General features: G+C 40.1%; 1 protein-coding gene across 1 annotated transcript; it reads left to right on the top strand.

The window, feature by feature from the left end:
• Positions 1 to 1,764: 1,764 nt before the first annotated feature.
• Positions 1,765 to 18,899, top strand: LOC124134470 (sodium- and chloride-dependent glycine transporter 2-like). The gene is made up of 15 exons (XM_048381028.1): positions 1,765 to 1,782; positions 3,824 to 3,941; positions 4,177 to 4,308; positions 6,331 to 6,552; positions 7,100 to 7,265; positions 7,511 to 7,649; positions 12,147 to 12,281; positions 12,472 to 12,575; positions 14,814 to 14,938; positions 15,526 to 15,638; positions 16,170 to 16,301; positions 16,637 to 16,736; positions 17,604 to 17,725; positions 18,220 to 18,375; positions 18,699 to 18,899. The coding sequence occupies exons 1-15, from the start codon at positions 1,765 to 1,767 to the stop codon at positions 18,897 to 18,899; spliced, it is 1,983 nt and encodes a 660-aa protein (XP_048236985.1).
• Positions 18,900 to 19,802: the final 903 nt, after the last annotated feature.

Raw genomic sequence — 19,802 nt, 5'->3', positions numbered from 1 at the left:
CACTCACAACACCTACCTATGTTGTACTGACCTGAAAATGGTGAACACGTTATCTAAAAACTCGTACCCTATTCCAAGAATTAATGACTGTATTGACAGAATTGGTTAAACAAATTTATGAATAAGTTTGACCTTTTCAAAGGGTATAAGGTGATATCACTAACAAAGCGTGCAAAGAAGATGTCTGCTTTTGGGACACCAGATGGACTTTATCAGTACACGGATTGTTGTCACTGGAGCTAATATATTAAAGTGTTTCTTTGTGATATTAATATTAGCAGCACAAGGACAATATCTTCTCATCAGATGAAAGAAGATATGAGAAACTTCGGTTTTGAAAGCAACTGGGAGTAATAGTTCAAAGCTGTTACATTTCTAAGTGTTCAGAAAGCCATAAACAGTCGCATCAGATGCAAGAACAAGCGTTTAATAAAATCGGCTATACTACGCAGTAATGAAAGAACACGTTCCAGAAGGGTACAATGGTGTTCTCGTGAAGTGTATTGAAAGTAAATACATCAAGTGTGGAAGTAGTGCTGTTTTATTCCACAGTCAGCAATATCACGGCATGTCAATGATCCCTTGTAACTAGTAGTTGATAGAATGAGCATGTAGCCGTACCGTTGAGGCTGACGTTATACAGACAGGTAGACCAGAGGTTGACAACATGAACAAATAGCAGTATTGTTGAGGCCGACGTTATACAATCATGTAGAACAGTGGTTGATAAAATAAAAAAGGGCCATAACGTTGACGCCGACGTCAAATAACCTGGTAGACCTGTAATTGATAGCAATTTTAAACATCTGTTTTCTTTAAATAATGGAAATGAGTTGATGAATTAACTTTGAAAATATAAGGGATCTAACTGGTTTATAATCAAATCTAAAATTACATTAACTTGTGCTGAGTGCCAGCAAGAGCAAGATTGTTTACTCATCATTGAGATGCCCCGCTCCGCTACAGTCATAGACAACAATCAACGACCATTTCCTGCACCCAAACTGCATTGGCCGAGGGTTTGACTTTGTAGACGGGGACGAAGGTATTGATTTAGAACGGTATCTGGCTTCAGAGACCTCAGCAAATGAATCAAGGTGAATCTTGGATTTGACCACAATGATTAAAGGATAATTGAATGCATAAGGGGAAGCAACTCTGCAATGCGAAACCACCCGTTTCCCTTGTATTTATCATGAACACACTCTCTCAGATCACTGCACAGTGTCCATAAACTTTCAAATTCACTGACTATCATTTTCTTTGTATTTTACATGGCATTCTTAATAAGATGTCGGAGCCACTGCCCCTCATACATTCATGAAATATATCGGAAGTGGCGTTAAGTATCTAAAATTATACTGAGGTCGTTGAAAACGGAAATAAGAAAAAACACGTTTTTTCGGAGAGGATTCCTCATTAGCAAAAAGCTAACCCTACACTTTGAGATACGAGGGTACAGCGCAGATGTTTGACGCTGAAAGGTATCCAACGGTACAGCGCAGATGTTTGACGCTGAAAGGTATCCAACGGTACAGCGCAGATGTTTGACGCTGAAAGGTATCCAAAGGAGATGATAATGGCGTTGGGGGATATGTATTCAGAATGGTCATGTGATTCAGAACAAGGCCTTTCATTAGTTGCACACAAACGTACCACACCTGCTGTCACTGTAACGTCACACTGTGTATAGACAACCTCGCCCGTGCATTGTGGAGCTGTTTTTGATAAGCTGTTTGCTAAGCTGTGACTGAAAAAAAATCCATGAGCGCTGCAGCAGAGGTAAGTGTAATCGGTGACCATGTGTGTACGTGATCTCTTAATTAAACATATTTTGTGTTTTTTTTCAATTGGTATTGAAAAATCTGATCAATATGTAACACGTTCTAATTTATATAACAGTTAAATGAGAAGTATATGAAAATATATTGCATTATTAAGAGGTATCACCACATGACGGTCGATTTTGACAGAGATTTTTGTTTGAGCTTTAAAAGGATTTTCATTTCCATAAACATGACCAATGAATATAAACTCATTGATGCAGCTGTAATATTACTGGTTTTATGACATCGTGATATAAGTATACTATTACTCGTTATAGACAGTAATCATCACCTAGATGTTACTGAGGATGGTGCATCTTGCTAATGCACCTTTCCAGTTTCATAAACTATAAGAATATTGACAACAGACAGTCTTGATATAATGATTTTGAAACCACCTTCCCGAAAGTCACAACCGCGAAGGTTGACAAAACGGGAGTGACCCACAACTTGCCCATGCGGGAACATATTTTAAGTGGTTGCTATTTGATGCTAAGTTTCTAAGTGATCTTATTGAACCTTTTCATGTCGTATTAAGAGGGTATCAAGGGGAAAAAACAATATACTCGTACTCAGTTTTTACAGTAATTCAATTCTTGCTTAAAGTTGTCTCAACATTTGTCCTGAAATAGAAGTTAAACCTTCTAAGTCGAGCCTTCGTTGTTAAACAACTCTTCAGTACTCGACCAAGGTTCATTATGCCTGAATTCTGCATCCGCAAATGACAGTGCATTCATATGTTCCTTGGAGTTAGTGGAAGGAATGTAGAACAGGATAAGTCCCAACTGAACGACACAAAATGAGCTAATGAAATCGCCTTTGCAGGTGCACGGGAGCTTTAGTCTGCACACAGGCATCACTCTCTACACAGATGTATAGGGGCATAGACAAGTTGAAATTAATCACCCACAGATTATGCTGGATTGTGTTGGGGACTTGTCGTTCAAGCCATTTTGATTGTACAAAAAAGACGTTTTTGACGAGATGTTTCGAACAATCAAGACGTCAAACAAGATGATACATTTAAACAAAGCGATCCTTGTTAAGTCAGCTTTTCTGACAACACTGTGGAAGTATGGACCTTATTGTAACCTGCAATCCTATCATAACAATTAATCGCATGATCATTTGAATGATATGTTAGGGCTGTATCACAATGATGATTTAGTAGTAATTATTTTGTTTTGAAATTATATTTCGAGGCATATTTAGAAAGTTGGTCAGTATTCTAGTATTCCTTTCTTTGTCATTTGTTTGTAAGTGCGAGTAATTGAATTGGTGTGGGGTGTATGTGTAGGGGCGGGTGTGGGGTTGGGGCAGGGGGCGCTTTCTTAGCAATAATACATAATAATAAGTGCGAGTAATTGAAAATAGGAAGTAAAACATCTTTTATTATCAGTTTTATTACTTTTGTAAAATGCAGCCTCAACCATGTATTGCTTCCTTTAACTTGGTGTAGATCATGATTGTTCAGTAAATCGTTCCTTATTAAAAGTAATTGTTGGTGATTGTTATCTAGAATGACTTAATATTTTTTTTCAGTAATCCCTTTGATTCCTAGGATTACGTAATTATTTCCCCCTCAATTGAAAAGAACCAAGAGACTTTATTTGCTGGACAACTGGAATGATTTATTGACACTGACGAGAGCAGCACATTTCAGTAGGGGTTCTGTATGTTAGTGGCATATTGATTTTTAACGTAGGCAGATAATCATGTCTGCTCGTTTTGATTCTCATCAACGAACCTCAACGCAACTTTGAACCTTAGGAGCATACAAAATTATTAAAAGAAAACAACAGTTTTAAAACATAACAATAACAATGGATGGCGATGAGATGTTATATTATTTCTCAATAATGTACCTGTGGTACTCTGGGTGTGGGGTGTGTGTGTGTAGGGGTGGCTGTGGGGGTGGGAGTGGGTGTGGGGGTGGGGGTGTGGATGGGGGCGCTTTCTTAGCAATAATACATTCACTGCTCTACTTACCAATTCAGGATCATGCGAGAGGTTCCTGGGGAAACAAGGTCCAGTTCCTGCTGTCTTGTTTTGGCTACGCTGCCAGTCTTGGAACAGTCTGGAGGTTTCCCTACCTCTGCTATAGGAATGGAGGAGGTTGGTTTTCTGGAATGTTGTCTAATCTTTGTAGCCTTGTACCATGTTAGAATGGTCATATGCCTTCACTGATTATTGTTAATGACCTCAGTACATCTGATAAAATGCGATGATTTAATTCACATTAAAAGATATCAATTGTGAAAGGTGCATATTCATTAATGACTTATCTAACTGCCTGTCGATACATACAGATTGCCACAGTGAGAATATACCGTTTACTCCTTTCTTGCAGCCACATTCCTCATTCCCTATTTCGTCATGATGGTGGTGATCGGCCTACCAACAGTGTTCATGGAGATGGCCCTCGGTCAGTTCGCCTCAGAAGGCGTGATCACGGTGTGGAAGGTCAGCCCGGCATTCCAGGGTAATGGTCTGTTTGGACACCTAAAGAATGTCATATGAGCAATAGTCCTCCTTCTTTTTAGAAACGTCTACGTCAGACACTAATCGGTTTCGATTATCTGCCGAAACAGATTCCATCGGCCATTATAAGGCAAAGTAGTGATGAAAACTAACGAAAAAAATAACCGTGTTTCATATAAAGATGAACAAAACATATCTATTCTGAAATTAAACATGCATCTTTCAATACATATTCATAAAGACATCTTCTCGACATCAAGGTCGAGATTGACAATTTGCATGTGCATGTTCATTTGGGTGTTTGCGTCTTCGTTGGGAGCATGGCACACATACACGTGATCAGGTGCTCAAACAAACATTTTTATTTGACTGTAAATAAGGCTCACCTAATGCCACGGCTTGCTGAAAGTCAACGTCTACGCTGTTGCTATGTTGCAAACAGGAATGGCGCAAAACGAAGATGCCAGACATTGTAATGTTCATCTCAACACACATTTTTTTCTTTGGAGATGTAATCTATAGCAGAGCAACACTCATGACTGACAACGTGCCGTTCGACTACGTGTGAAGTCACGTCAACAAGACAACCATATTTGGTTGGTGCATCTACGGAATGGATACCAAATTGCCACAGTAATACCTCGGACAAGTCCTGGGCTGATACCACTTAGTGGCAGAACCGTTCACAAGCGGTTCAGGGAGCACAACATCCGGCCCAGACGTCCAGTGATATGCCGAATTTGCTTCCACATCCTGGCTTGGTGTATACAGCATCTGCGATTCGGAAGACAAGACTGGGACAGTATGCTGTTCACAGATGAGTCCCCGTCTCATCTGTACAGCTGTGATGGTCGTGCAAGGGTTTACAAGCGTTCAGTAGAACGTTTTAGCGAGGCTTGCGTTACTCAACGTCGTCAGGTTGGGGGTGAAAACGTAATGGTATGGTGTGGCATCACAACTCATGGGAGAAAACAACTCATCATTGTTAATGGCAATATGTATGGTGTACGCGACTGTAGCGACATCAAGTTCTACCCTTTGTTCCAATGCAGGGACGTAAGTTCTTCTTGCAGCAACAACTCATGTTGAGGCAACATAACATTTCTGTACTACTACGTTTCTCCAGACCTCTTCCCATAGAACATTTGGGATGAAATATAACGACCCCTACGACAGGAACAGAACAAACCGGTAAAGCTAGTTCATTTGGTCCACTCTTTGGCTTACATTCGGAACAACAGCCCCCAGGCTCATTTCAATCATCTTGTGTCTTCAATGCACCCCTTCTGCCTCGCTTGTATCACTGCAAATGGTGGCCACAGCCGACATTGACATTTATAATTGAGTTGTTACACTACTTTCAGGCTGTGTCGCTCTGTTTCCTGTTACCAGGTATGGTTTTGTCAATGAATTTGTAATGATAAGATATTGACTAAATATCATGTTGTTATTCTTAATAACATTACATTTACACTACGTTATATGAAGCATGAATGGATCACTGAAAATCAGTGATGACACATTGTATCCGCGAACAGAATCAACGTGTCCTACGTTACCAGTAGCACCCGCAAGTTTTTGTTTGTTGCCTAATACTGCTCTCATACTCCTGCCATGCGACGGCTGCATGTGAACATTCGAATTAAGTACGACATTAATATATAATCTGATGACATTTCTCCATACAGGATCATGTACACATAGCTTTACTCCTCGGGCATTGCAGTGCATTACACATATTGAAAAAAAGACATTCCACTTACATTGTACATACACAAATTACATCACTTCTCCATCCCAATTCAAGATTCAACGACTGTATGTGTATTACATTATCTCTGAATATATATATATATCTGCCATATGTTTTAACCTGCATTATCAATTCGTTCAGGTCTTATGTACGATGTTACACATCCGTATAAAACATTGCCTTTTCTACTTACAAAATATGGATGATAGAAGAAGACATTTTCATTTTCACTTATGTATGTAAATCCCCTTTTCTTCTGATTTATTCCAGGTATCGGGGTGGCTATCGTGATCACCATGACCATCGTTGTCATCTACTACAACGTCGTCGTTATGTACGCCATCTACTACATGTTTGTCAGCTTCGTTAACCTTGACGACAGGGTACCCTGGGGGTCGTGTGGCAATCTCTGGAACACAGCTTCCTGTCGGTCGGAGCCTTTCCCTCTGCTAACGTCGATGGATGAGGCAAATAAAACAACGACTCTGTTTAGTAAGATTTCTTTAGTGGCACTTAAAAACTGTAGTGACAATGACGATAGAGTTAGCTTTGGGATTTAAAGTCACTGAATGTGGTTTTATGCCACTTTTACCAATACTCCAGCAATATTACGGAGGAAGCCACCAGGAGTGGGCCTAACACACTGTACCCATGTAAATAATCGAACCCCGTCTTCGGAGCGACAAGGTTACGCTTTTACCAATAGGTTACCCAACCGCTCCTTGGATGTAGAAAAAAGAAAGAAATTGAAATCCATAGGTCAACCCTATCTTTTTTGTTTGGTAAGTGAATGAGTGAGTGACTTTTTAGCCTCTTTTAGCTATATTCCAGCCATATCACGGACGGGGATTCAAGAAACGGGCTTCACACACTGTACCTATGTGGGGAATCAAACCCGAGTATTCGGCGTGACGAGCGAATGCTTTAACCACAAGGCTACCTCTCCGTCCCAGTAAATCAATTGCTGTCCTTTTAGGCTTTACTTTTATTGGCTCTGCCGTTACATTAAATATTACCAGCATTATTCATTTGTCTACAGAAGTGCTGTACAATCAACCATGTCTAGACGGCCTCCTAAGCAACATCTCCGACGTCTACAACTCCACCTTCAACAGCACCGATGACCTCAACTCCACCATAATCCAAGACGACATCACCAAGAGCTGCCTGATCAAGTACACCACAGCCAGTGAAGAGTACTGGGAGTGAGTATCCGATTCGTCTATTGACGGAAGCGGTTGAGGCTAATTTGTCCATTACCTATTGTGAAGGCATCAGAGGCACTTATGCTTCAACTTAATTTAAATTGGAAAACAGTTGTATTTTCATACATGCTCCCCACAGTATAAATAGTCATCTCAAAACAAATTGTTTTGATTATCGAGAACAGGCATGATACTATTGAACGCATTTAATAATAATTAATATAATGATGATATTTGTAATTTTGGCGCTATGTACTTCGTCTCCATGAATCGGATGGATTTGAGGATTTGGGAGGGTTCAGTCTAAAGAACACTATGTGCCTATTCCTGACCTGGCTCCTCATCTTCTTCTCTCTGAAGAAAGGAATCAAATCATCCGGCAAGGTACCCAAACACAAATTATTGGTTTCCCAATCTCTGGAGGGGCATATTGACTCGGCCACTATTGCTCATCATATAGTAGTTCTTGGTGTTTCTGATGTATAGATCTGTGATAAAGTAGTTCACGTTCACATTTGTGACTTCCTGATGTAAGTTTCTGCTATTAAAATCAGAAGGCAGGGCGAGACAAGTTTGGCCAGAACTTGGCCATACAGAAGGAATCGAGCTGCATGAGCAAACTCTTCGGAAAGCTATGGATGAATTGATCTATTTTATGTCGTAACATGTACGTATGACCATTTGCCCACAAATCGGCTATGGGAATGCTTTTCTGTCGAGAAATATTGCAGAATTATATTGCTACCAGTATGTTCCTTTTTGCATCGAACCAATCTAATATCTCTTGAATATGAGCAAGTCTTTATATCTTAACCAACATGGTATCCGCGTTTATTTTGGTAGTGAGTATACATGCACTACCATGTTATGACCTAGACTTATTTTTGAAGTTATAAAAAGTGTTCTTTCAGTGCATGACGATGTACACACTCTTTGTTTTTCCTCTGTTTCCTCTGTCCAGGTTGGACAGGTGTTTGTAATATTTAATCACATGTATTCAGACTAAAACATGAAATTATCGTTGTATGTAAATTTCAATTTACTTCCAATCTTGTCTCCATTAACAGTGACAATAGGTAGACAGAAAAAATAATTATAATCCTGGTTTTAAACTGAAAGTAGTTCTGGTAGTAATTCCAGTAATTTGATAGGCCTTTAGTACAATTGTAGAGAGTGTTCCGGTACAAATAATATAATAATTTAACAAAAATAACGTTATACAAATGGAGCAGTGTTCATTTAGGTGTAAACACAAGTAATTTTTTCAAAAGCAATGCAAGCTGCTGCAAGGCTGCGTCATTAATATGAATTGATATGACGTACTCTTTAACTGCAGGATGCGTTTGTTTTTGAAACATTATATTTTGCATGGTTATTCAAGATCCGGACTAGGATAGGTCTTCGGCAACCCATGTTTGCCGTACAGGGCGACTATGCTTGTTGTAAGAGGCGACTAACGGGATCGGGTGGTCAGGCTCGCTGACTTGGTTGATGCATGTCATCGATCCCAATTGCGTTGATCGATGCTCACGGTGTTAATCAATGGATTGTCTGGTCCAGACTCGATTATTTCCAGACCGCTATCCAGACCGCTAGAATATTTCTGAATGGGGCGTTAAACAACAACCAACCAACCATAAACTCTGTTGGTAAAAAACATGTTGTCATCTCTCATAGACATTATGTAAACATTGCAAATTTTCCTGGAATGTGCGCAGTAATATAAATTACGCCAGAAGGTCAGTGATTTGTCTGTCAGACAGTGACAACGGCTTACACAGTTCCAACTTAACCCTGTTTCTTAGACAGTAGCGTAACTACATATAGGCAAAATAACAATTGCCTACTCGCATATTTTTTCTATTTGACTTTCATGGCAATCTATCGGTCCGGCCGCTGGAGTAACTACCCTCTATTAAAAGGAGGCTACTCTAACCCTATGAAGTGAAGTTGATAAATTGGACCAGATATTTCTGCAGAAATGCATTTTGTATGGAATATTGTAAGGGACATTCTCGCGATCTCGCATTCTCGCGATCTCGACCTTTGGAAACGAGGTAAATATGCCCCAAACACGAGAATCCGAGAACGTGAGATTTGGCTAAAATCTCGCGTTCTCATGTTTTTGGTACATAGCACTTTTTGTCAAATGTCGACAACGCGAGAATGCGACATTTGGACATGATGCAAAATATCAAAATTTCGCAATCTCGACATTTCATTTTCTCGCAATCTCGCGTTTTAGACGCTGTCCGTGCGCATGCATAATATCATAGGTCAAGGCTCATGCGCACGTTAGTAGTCCTTTGGTCATGCTTCTTTCATGCTCTTCATCCTCCAAGTAGCATTTAGCAAAATTATGACTTGAGCTTGAAAATGCTATGTCATTTACAAACACAAAGTCCTATGTGGAATAGAGCAGAGTCCTCTCCCGTTGTGACACTTCCCTGTGTACTTTATACTAAAACCCTCAACATGCTCAATATAATTAAACAAAAGAAATTGTGTACATGAATGTCCAATGATAGTGAAAACCACTAACTATACCTGTAACAGGTTCATTTACTGAGCTTCAAGTGAATGGCAACAAAGACAACGGTGTAGGGTTATGCCAGATAACGTGGATGACAACAAGAGATAGCAATCGTATTATCCGCGCAATCCAAAATCCGAAAATGCTTTCACTGCTGGGATACCATTTTTTTAACTATTAAACGATAACCATCTTGGGTATTTGCAAATAACGACACCCGAGGGGCTTCCATCGTTCTTTTTGTCCGTTAGTTCAGGCTGAAGAAATTAATTAACATGCGCCCTTTGTCTGAGATTCATAGATTACAGGTAACCAATCAGTGTTCTTGTAGACGGTAGCCCAGTCTCTTGTCACCCTCAGTTGCGTCAGCAAGCAAATCGATTCATGGCAAATAGTGAAGATGAGTGCCCCTTTAAATTGACAAGCCGGGATATAACTGAAATATAAATACTGTTCAAAGCAGTGTTAAGCCAAACTCACTCACTTATTCAGAGCCATGCCGGTCCCTCAGGAAGGATATTGGGAGTACTTTTCCAGTATAAGCATGCCTGTCATTTGGATGTTACGGCCGCAATAAATTAATAGTTACAGTTTGACTGATTTTTTAAAATCTTGGGAGACAGGAGGCATTTTATTTTTAACGTTTTATTTTGTTCTTATCGACCTACTTTAGGCATATGTGTACAATTGCTGTCGGCGGGTGCGATTCACATGCATCATGTGCGTTCAGTAGGGCTACGTGTACGGAGTATTTTATCGGGTAGGAACGTAGGAAAGTAGGAACACTCATATAAACGATACTTCTATTTCTAGGAATTTGAGGGCATTAGAATAATGTAAGGCAGGATGTTTTGTTGTCAGGCGGGAGCGGATGAAAATCTATTAATTAAAGTAGCGAATGTGGTATCGTATTAAAAAAATATCATTTTAGCCGAATGCTACAAATTGGTCTGTGAGAATTGTATTTTAATGAATATTCTAGCCGTGTATAAAATTGCCTCATTGAGAAACTCACTGGCTTGTGATTATTTCTGTAACTGACAGTGTAGCCACGAAAAGCTCCAATACTGCTGATGCGGCTTGAAGCAATATTACTCTCACTCACTGACGGTGATAGTTTTGTTTCCAGCTTTCGGACACATTAATGTTTTCACTATCATTGGACATTCATGTACACAATTTCTTTTGTTTAATTATATTGAGCATGTTGAGGGTTTTAGTATAAAGTACACAGGGAAGTGTCACAACGGGAGAGGACTCTACTCTTTTCCACATAGGACTTTGTGTTTGTAAATTAAATAGCATTTTCAAGCTCAAGTCATACTTTTGCTAAATGCTACTTGGAAAATGAAGAGCATGAAAGAAGCATGACCAAAGGACTACTAACGTGCGCATGAGCCTTGACCTATGTAATATGCATGCGCACGGACAGCGTCAAAAACGCGAGATCGCGAGAAAATGAAATGTCGCATTCTCGCGTTCTCGCGATTTCGTGTTTTTGTGGCCTAATTTGACAAGTCATGATTGCGAGATTGCGAGATTTAGCATTATGTCCAAATGTCGCATTCTCGCGTTGTCGACATTTGACAAAAAGTGCTATGTACCAAAAACACGAGAATGCGAGATCGCGAGAACGCGAGATTTTGGCCAAATCTCGCGTTCTCGCGATCTCGCATTCTCGTGTTTGGGGCATATTTACCTCGTTTCCAAAGGTCGAGATCGCGAGAATGTCCCTTACAGTATTCCATAATTTTGTTATCCAATTTGACGGTTAATGACAATGAATACGTATTGGGACAAAGTAGATCATTCCATCTCATCCAGAACTTATGTAGCTCGATTTCTTCTGTATGGTCAAGTTCCTACTCCTGGCAATCCGAGGTTAACTGTCTACTTTGCAGGCAGTTTGATTATTCAATACTGGGAAGTCTTCTTATTTAGTTAAAGTTTATATATAAACGCTTTTATCAAGCTGTTTGATGTTAGTCATCTATTGCCAATTTTCATAACGTCGTATTATGTATAGTGATATCTTTGTGTGGTTACATATAATTATTACATATACAACTGTGATAATCTAGTAATGTTACTGTCCTTTATTGATAGGGTATAGTGTAAATATATAATTATCATCAATGTCCAACTTTCACGATATTGCTGAAATATAGCCGATGTGACTTTATTTCACTCACTCACTCACTCACTCACTCACTCACTCACTCACTCACTCACTCAATATTTTCATTATATATGTACAATTTTATTTTTTCAACGAACACACACACGTTTTTGTCAAAAAGCGTGTATATATGTGAACATGTGTGTAGCTGCTCATACTTCCCTGCCAGGTCGTGTATTTCACCGCCACCTTCCCCTACGTCATCATGCTGGTGCTGCTGATCCGGGGCGTGACGCTGCCAGGACACGAGAAGGGAATCTCATTTTACATGACACCACAGCTTCCTAGGTTGACAGAGGCCAAGGTTTGCTAATTTATAAAGTTTTGATTCATTACTTTTGCAGAGAATAAGCAGAATAATTCTTATTTTCCTGCTGGCAAGTTACATTATCAAATCAAATAGTTAAATATCATATAACAAATACAAAACAGAAGGAAGACCGATTAGAAATAATCAATTGCCATCTTGTCACCATTTGCTCATTGAAATTCAGGTGTGGGGAGATGCAGCTACTCAGGTATTTTACTCTTTGAGTGCTGGCTTTGGCGGTGTGTTGACTATGTCAAGTTACAACAAGTTTAACAGCAACTGTGAGCGGTGAGTTGATTATAGAAACATAGTACCTTGTTTCCAACAAAAATGATCTGTTGAATGGTGTGTGAAGGTGTATTTATCAAAATCACTTTTTTCAATATTTATTAGGATGGAGAGGGAAGAGGAGCGAGAAGGACAGGGGGCGTTAAGTTTTTCGAGCATGTGCCTATGGTCATGTTTACACAGTGTTCTGTTTAATATCATGTTCTGGAGTCAAATCATTTAAATATGTAGAAATCGTAAAATGAAAGTAGAAAGTCGGTAGGGACGGCGTCTTGTCATAATCAATGGCGTCTTGTCATAATTACTGTTTTTAATGGTGCTTTCAAAATGTTTTATGTTTGACTTATGGAGACTTGTGTTTTTCCATTTACCAATTGATTTGCCTTTGCATGAGTTTGTTATGCACATGGGTGCCCCCGGTGGGGCAGCATACGCACACCTTTTTGCGAACAACTGATATCAACAATATTTGATAGTGATTAATACATATGTTCTTATGACATAGCCGGAATCGTACAATGGACTTAGAAGAGATTTCGTATGATTATAGAATAGGTTTTGTCGATATTATTTAATTAATTAGCCTAAGTATACCAACAGTAAGACTCTTGTTAGTCCAACTACAACGAAGAGAAAACGTCTCTTCAGCAAGCCTCTTTGTGGAACGATAACCGATTCTTGCATAAAGACATGTTGAATGACCATAGATATTTATGAACGTCGTTTGTGGAGTCTCTTATGGTTTATTTGTCTTATTACAGAGTTATTATTTAACGTCATCTCGACAGAAGGTCAGCCATATAGAGATGAGAAAAGTTATATAGAAATCGATCTGCCACAAGCGACAGCAATACAATTACAAATTGTAGTGAGTGAGAGAGTTGGGTTTAACGCCGCTTTTAACAGTATTCCAGTTATATCACGGCGTGTCAGCTTAATGTGGGAGGAAAGCCCGAAGTGATGCAGGTCTCAGATGTTTACCACTTCGGTGCAACCCACGAGCACGGGTATGGTGCTGACAAACCTAGAAACAATCGGGGCGAACCGGGATTCGAACCCACAATCATAGGTTTCTGGCATGCCCAATGGACGCAAGTCTGCACAGCGAATCGCGGCGCCTTAGACGACTGGGCCATCCGTGCCCCCTACAAACTGTAGATTCAATCTTAAACATTTCAACTACTAAAGCAATCAAATCAACACATACATCAACAGCACCTTTCAAAATTTAAAAATATCAGCAACCAAAACTACACCTTCTTACTGGGGACCATGGGGACTTATAATACCTCTGTTAACTTCAAAAGTGCCAATCAGGGTTGAAGCCATCTCTCACACAAGCTACTGGCAATTGTAGACAACACTAGCCATAAATCAAAACCCTCTTCAGAAAATTAAGTTTCTTTTCCGGTGCACTGAGATACTTTTTAGATTTACGTGCCACCATCACGGGACGATATTGCAAACCCCTAAAATGACACCGTCTTTATAATATAAGTTCTCAATTATATCAAACTCATCTAAACACATTTATTCAAACTGTTTTGGTAAAACATCTTTCCCTTTTAAAACCCATAGTTGAATGAGAATTTACTTATATCAAAAGATCATTTTAATTTAAAACTTGATAAAAAGTAACCCGTGTGAGGGAAAAGTCCACCCAGTCACAAGGGACACGCACTGGGGGGGTCATATACATTTAAAAATACTCATGGACTTAATCTTTGACGAGTGAGTGAGTATGGTTTTACGTCGCTTTTAGCAATATTCCAGCAATATCACGGCGGGGGACACCAGAAATGGGCTTCACACATTTTACCCCTGCCGGGAATCGAACCCGGGTCTTTGGCGTGACGAGCGAACGCTTTTTTAACCACTAGGCTACCCGACCGCCCTCATCTTTGATGAACGGTTTATACTCACACTATATGGTATCAGAAGGTGAAGGACAGACTGCAGCTGCTTCTGGTGTGTTACCCACGATGCCGAAATGGCTCTGTAGCCAACAAAAAACGCCGTATTGGTCAGTAGACAGACTATTCACTCTAAAATATCAAGAATATATGGATGACTGAAAGATACATTTCTTTCAGAGCCTGAAAGAATAACGGAGAATCGGTGATGATAATTTGTTTACTTTGGGACTGATGTTGACTAAGGCTGTTAGAACAGCATTGCTTCAGCAGTGAAAATTGAGCTATTGTCTGGTATTCAGATTAGTTTTGGGTCTTATTACAGAGATACTATTATAGTTGCTTTCGTCAACTGTGTGAGCAGTATTCTGTCTGGATTCACCGTTTTCTCCATCCTCGGATTCATGGCTCACACCACCAACCAGGACGTGGAGAACGTGGTCGACCAGGGTAAGTCAGAAGGAATAAGAGTTATGGCACCCCGTTGGATACAAACTAGTCCGTCACATAGCAAATACTTAATTAAATTAACTAATCCTTAATCTATGCATAGATTTATGATTGATTAGTAATATGACAAAGTCGACATCGTATTTAACAGGTAAGGTAAAATAAAAATGAATATACATGAGTGACAAATAGCACAAAGACTAGCCTGCTTGTCTGGATTGGGGAGAAATGACGGAGTGAATTTAACAGATTCTCTTGTATGAATTCCCCACGTGTCATAATTTCCATTACCTGGAGTTTCTCAACTGCAGTACCCCATCAACACATTACAGCGAAGGACAACCTTAAAAAACTTAAGTGTACATCCATTGTTTGACTACACATGTTGTCAATGATCTATGAATTATACCTTCAACTGGAAGTTCATAGCTGGAGTATTAACGGTCCACGCTGTCCATGTGCAAAGACCACTCACCAAGATGATACACTGTAACCTCACGATCCTCATTTTAATGGGCTAATAGGACAAGCACGAGGCGCTAGGCACCTTCAGCGCCATGGAAATAAAATGCGTGGCATTGTTTCAGGACCTGGTCTCGCTTTCATCGCTTTCCCAGAAGGCATTGCAAAGCTTCCGATGTCCTCATTGTGGGCCTTCCTGTTTTTCTTCATGTTGTTTACACTTGGAATGGACGGTCAGGTGAAACAAGACATCACTCACCATGTGCCTAAGGACGATCATTTCGTAAATTAACTATTTCTCACAGAATAACAAACCAAAAGCAACATTTAAAGAATAACCCATAAGCTAAGTGTTTTTTACCGACAATCTGCCCCGAATTAGTTAATTCCCATATCAAATATTCCGTGACACCATTAACACGTGAAAAGCCTTAAAAAGGTATTTTTTCAAGTGTAATATTGTAATGCTGTAGAATGGTTTTGTAATGAAGGTATCAAACCTTTTCTAATCTGTTCGTACATATATAGTAGTCATTCGTGAAAAGATGGTAATTGATTAAACGATCAATCTGGAACTAATGACAGTATAGAAATATTTATCAAATCAAATTTAGAATAATTATGAAAATAGAAAAAAAACATATTGCTTGCAAAGCAACAACAAAAACGTGTTGGTTGCTTGCAAGGTGTGATTATTGAAAAATAATTGACAAAGTAATCATGGAGCCAAGCACAGAAAGAGAAACTTCTATACTTTGTCTTTCTGTAGTTTACACAAGTGCAGACGGTGGTGAGCGGCATCAGTGACATCTTCCCACGCTTCCTGAGGCACCACAAGACTGCCTTCACCGCCTTCTGTTGTCTCATTTGCTTCCTCCTCGGGTTGCCCATGGTCACAAAGGTTGGAGTCCCAATCATTGATATTTGTTATCCTTATCAGCTAGTAGTTGGGATCTCTACGTCACCTATGCCACCTTATTTCTCTCTCTACGTCACCTATACCACCTTATTTCTCTCTCTACGTCACCTATGCCACCTTATTTCTCTGTCTACGTCACCTATACCACCTTATTTCTCTTAATATATGAAATGTGTGTCATTGCCAACATCAGTCATTCTCATCCAGGACGAGGATGAATATTAGGTTCAATGTCTGTAAATGTCTGATAAACGTTGTACATGCCGATACCTCGATCAACGTTTGTAGATTTCATTATCGTCTATGTTTCACTCCAGGGTGGTATTTACATGCTGACACTGATGGACTGGTACTGCGGCAGCTACAACGTGATGCTAGTGGCTCTGTCGGAGATCATTTGCATAATGTATGTCTATGGTACGTACGGTCTAAGTTGATCTGCAGTCTCCAGCTAACCTACATCATATGCACGGATAATGGAATGAATCAATGTAAGACCGGTGAGGTGAGGTGAGGTGAGGTGAGGTGAGGTGAAATTGGGTTGAGCGTCGCGTTCAAGATTATTGCACCTGTAGCGTGTGTGTGTGTGTGTGTGTGTGTGTGTGTGTGTGTGTGTGTGTGTGTGTGTGTTTGTACTAGTCCGGACTGATGCCGATTTATACTGCTAGCACAATGAGATACCATGCCGCAGTTTATCATGAATACCCCACTCAGACACAGTATACTGACTCCGAGCCGACCAGTCCTTATTTTAGCCCCTTCATGCCGAGCGCCAGATAGGGTAACAACAAGTATCATCTTTTAACGTCTTTTGGTATGACGCGGCAAAGGGGATCGAATCCCGGACCATCCGCTTTCCGGGCGGACGCTCTACCACTAGACCACGGAGGCGGTCGACCGTTGAGGGTTAATAACTTGAAATATGAAGGTGCTTTACTTGTTATGACATTTTGTTTAACATACTTTTCTAAGCTATAAAAGTAAGTCAAATTGTGATTTTATATCGCAGTTATAACCACCAAGGTACTATTAATTTATCATCGGTAAGAGGACTGTAATGTCCAATTCGAAAATTGGCAAGCAGGTAAACACTCAAAAGTGACCTGCTTAAATTCGTTCAAGTGGATTGAAGCGTTTGTAAAATCCCGCTTTTTCAACATGAGGTCAAGCGCAAATATATCGCCTCCTAAATCGATATAATCATGACATTGGTTTTCGTGAAGTATCTAATTCAAGTCTTGGAACTTGCTTAAAAGGTTTTCTTGTGTTGTTATTGTTGTACAGGCGTGAAACAGTTCATGGAGGACATCGAGATGATGCTTGGCCACCGACCCAACCCTTACTGGATCTTCAACTGGGTCTTCCTGACTCCTGTCACCCTACTGGCAGGTGTTTTCATCTCTGTGGTGTGTCAGAACAGCAGCTCATCTGGTTCTTTATGTAGGGGTGTCAAAGAGGTCATGGTGGTATAGAGCTGATGTATTGCCGAGTATGATCAGGGGGATATATGTCAGCTGTAGCTCAACTGAAGAAGCATGATCACCAGTGCAGGAGCAGCGATTCATTTTCCCTTTGAATTTTATACCAAGGAAGTTCTTTTGATTTTTAAAAGGGTCTTGTCGCTTTGATTATAATCATTTTCAGATATCCTGAACAATATCTTTTGAAATATATCAGGAATGGATTGTAGCTAGGTTATTGAATGAGTAGTGAACTATTGCCGTGAAACAGTTACACATGGTGGTAGATGGTAGATGTCTGTTTTTCAATATGAATGTGTCATTTTGTAAACAGAAAAAAAATGTCGTTAGGCAGACAATTAATGCAAGATACGAATATGTCATGGAAATATTTAGAAAGCGTTGCATGACGTATTTCTAGATGTGTGCATTTGTTTCAGTTCATCGTGATCGTGTCGGCCACTCAGTACACCCCAGCCAACTACGGAGACTACGAGTTCCCCCCGTGGGCTGAGGGCATGGGCTGGTGCATGGTTTTCGCCCCTGTTGCTATGATACTCCTCGTTATGGTGGTTCAAATGTACAAGCTCGGACCAGTAAGTTCGATAAAAATCGGTCCTGTTCAGAGAACCCTTAACGTTTCAACATCGGCACGTTGCAGTCTATCGATCATGACATCTATTCACATCTACGAACGCCGTGATATAGTTGGGATATTGCTCCGTACGGCGATAAACAGTCTATGAAATCCTTTATGACATAAAAAAAACATTTGTATGAAAACAAGTTTCTGAGTGAACATTGCTGACCAGTCTCTTATCCAGGCTGTTTTCATGAGTTCAGGAGTAACGTTTTCTTGCCGAAATGTTGATTCATATAAAACAGCAGTGCTTACGCTTTGGGGTTGTTGTCTTTTCAGAGGAAAGCAATCGCACCAAGGAGCAGCTGGGGACCTGCCAACCAGGAAAACCGGACAGGAAGATACTTCGTCACTTCTGAGGTTCCTGATAACCACATGCACTCTATGGGCACCAATGCTGCGTACACTGGGAAGAGGAACACAGCAGGCAGTGCTGAGGGTGGTTCTGATAACCCTGGATACGATAGCAATAGATTATAAATTGACCCCCGTGGTAACACACATGTTGAGTGAGTGAGTAAGTTTGGTTTTACGCCGCTTTTAGCAATATTCCAGCAATATCACGGCGGGGGACACCAGAAATGGGCTTCACACATTGTACCCATGTCGGGAATGGAACCCGGGTCTTCGGCGTGACGAGCGAACGCTTTAACCACTAGGCTACCCGACCGCCCAACACACGTTGAGACTCGTTACCACGAGTATCCAAAGTAAGCAACTTATTTTCCCCAAATAACAAAATCATCGACGGTATGTTTTGATATTACTGAAAAATGAATGCATTAGTTATGTATTTTGTTATTGGGCAGTGTAATGTATTGTTTAAGAATGATTTAACTGTGTCAGATAGAGGAAAAAGACAGTGGTGATATATCTGTCCCCGAGACAGAAATGAGTCAGGAATCAGAGAGATACACAGAACGAGATGAAAACCATATGCAGAGTAGACCAGGGTCAGAGAGGAGCAATACAACAGAGAGCGCAGTGCATAGAGACTTAGGCAGAGACAAGGATTCTGATTGGCGCAGGGATCGTGTATATGATGACAAGAGACAGTCGGGAAATGAAACGAAGAAACCGTAAATTAAGAGACAGAAACAGGCCCGTAGACAGGAACAGTAGATACAGATAGGGGTGCGGCCAGGGCCTTCGTGATTGTACGAAACTTCGTTCAACGCCTCTCACTAAAACTCACGCACAGGTTGAGTTTTTATTCTGGAATGTGTCAGGACTCTATTCCAAAATTGATGACTCTGACTTTATTGATTTTTTTAAATCATGTGATATCATTGGTTTAACTGAAACATGGATGAAAGATTTTGATTTGTATTCATTTTTTTCGGAATTTATGATATATATGAAAGAAGCTGAAAAGATATCGGA

The sequence above is a fragment of the Haliotis rufescens genome, unplaced genomic scaffold (assembly GCF_023055435.1).
Source record: "Haliotis rufescens isolate VD_foot unplaced genomic scaffold, xgHalRufe1.0.p SCAF_35, whole genome shotgun sequence".
Taxonomy (NCBI): domain Eukaryota; kingdom Metazoa; phylum Mollusca; class Gastropoda; order Lepetellida; family Haliotidae; genus Haliotis; species Haliotis rufescens.
Note: the sequence above shows the minus strand (reverse complement) of the source record. Positions and strands in the feature narration are given on the sequence as shown.

Bases quoted from the DNA above. Each gene is read 5' to 3' on its own strand.
- LOC124134470 (XM_048381028.1), top strand. The intron at 12,576-14,813 runs GTGAGTTGATTA...GTCTTATTACAG, and splicing joins TTTAACAGCAACTGTGAGCG to AGATACTATTATAGTTGCTT. The intron at 17,726-18,219 runs GTGTGTCAGAAC...CATTTGTTTCAG, and splicing joins CAGGTGTTTTCATCTCTGTG to TTCATCGTGATCGTGTCGGC.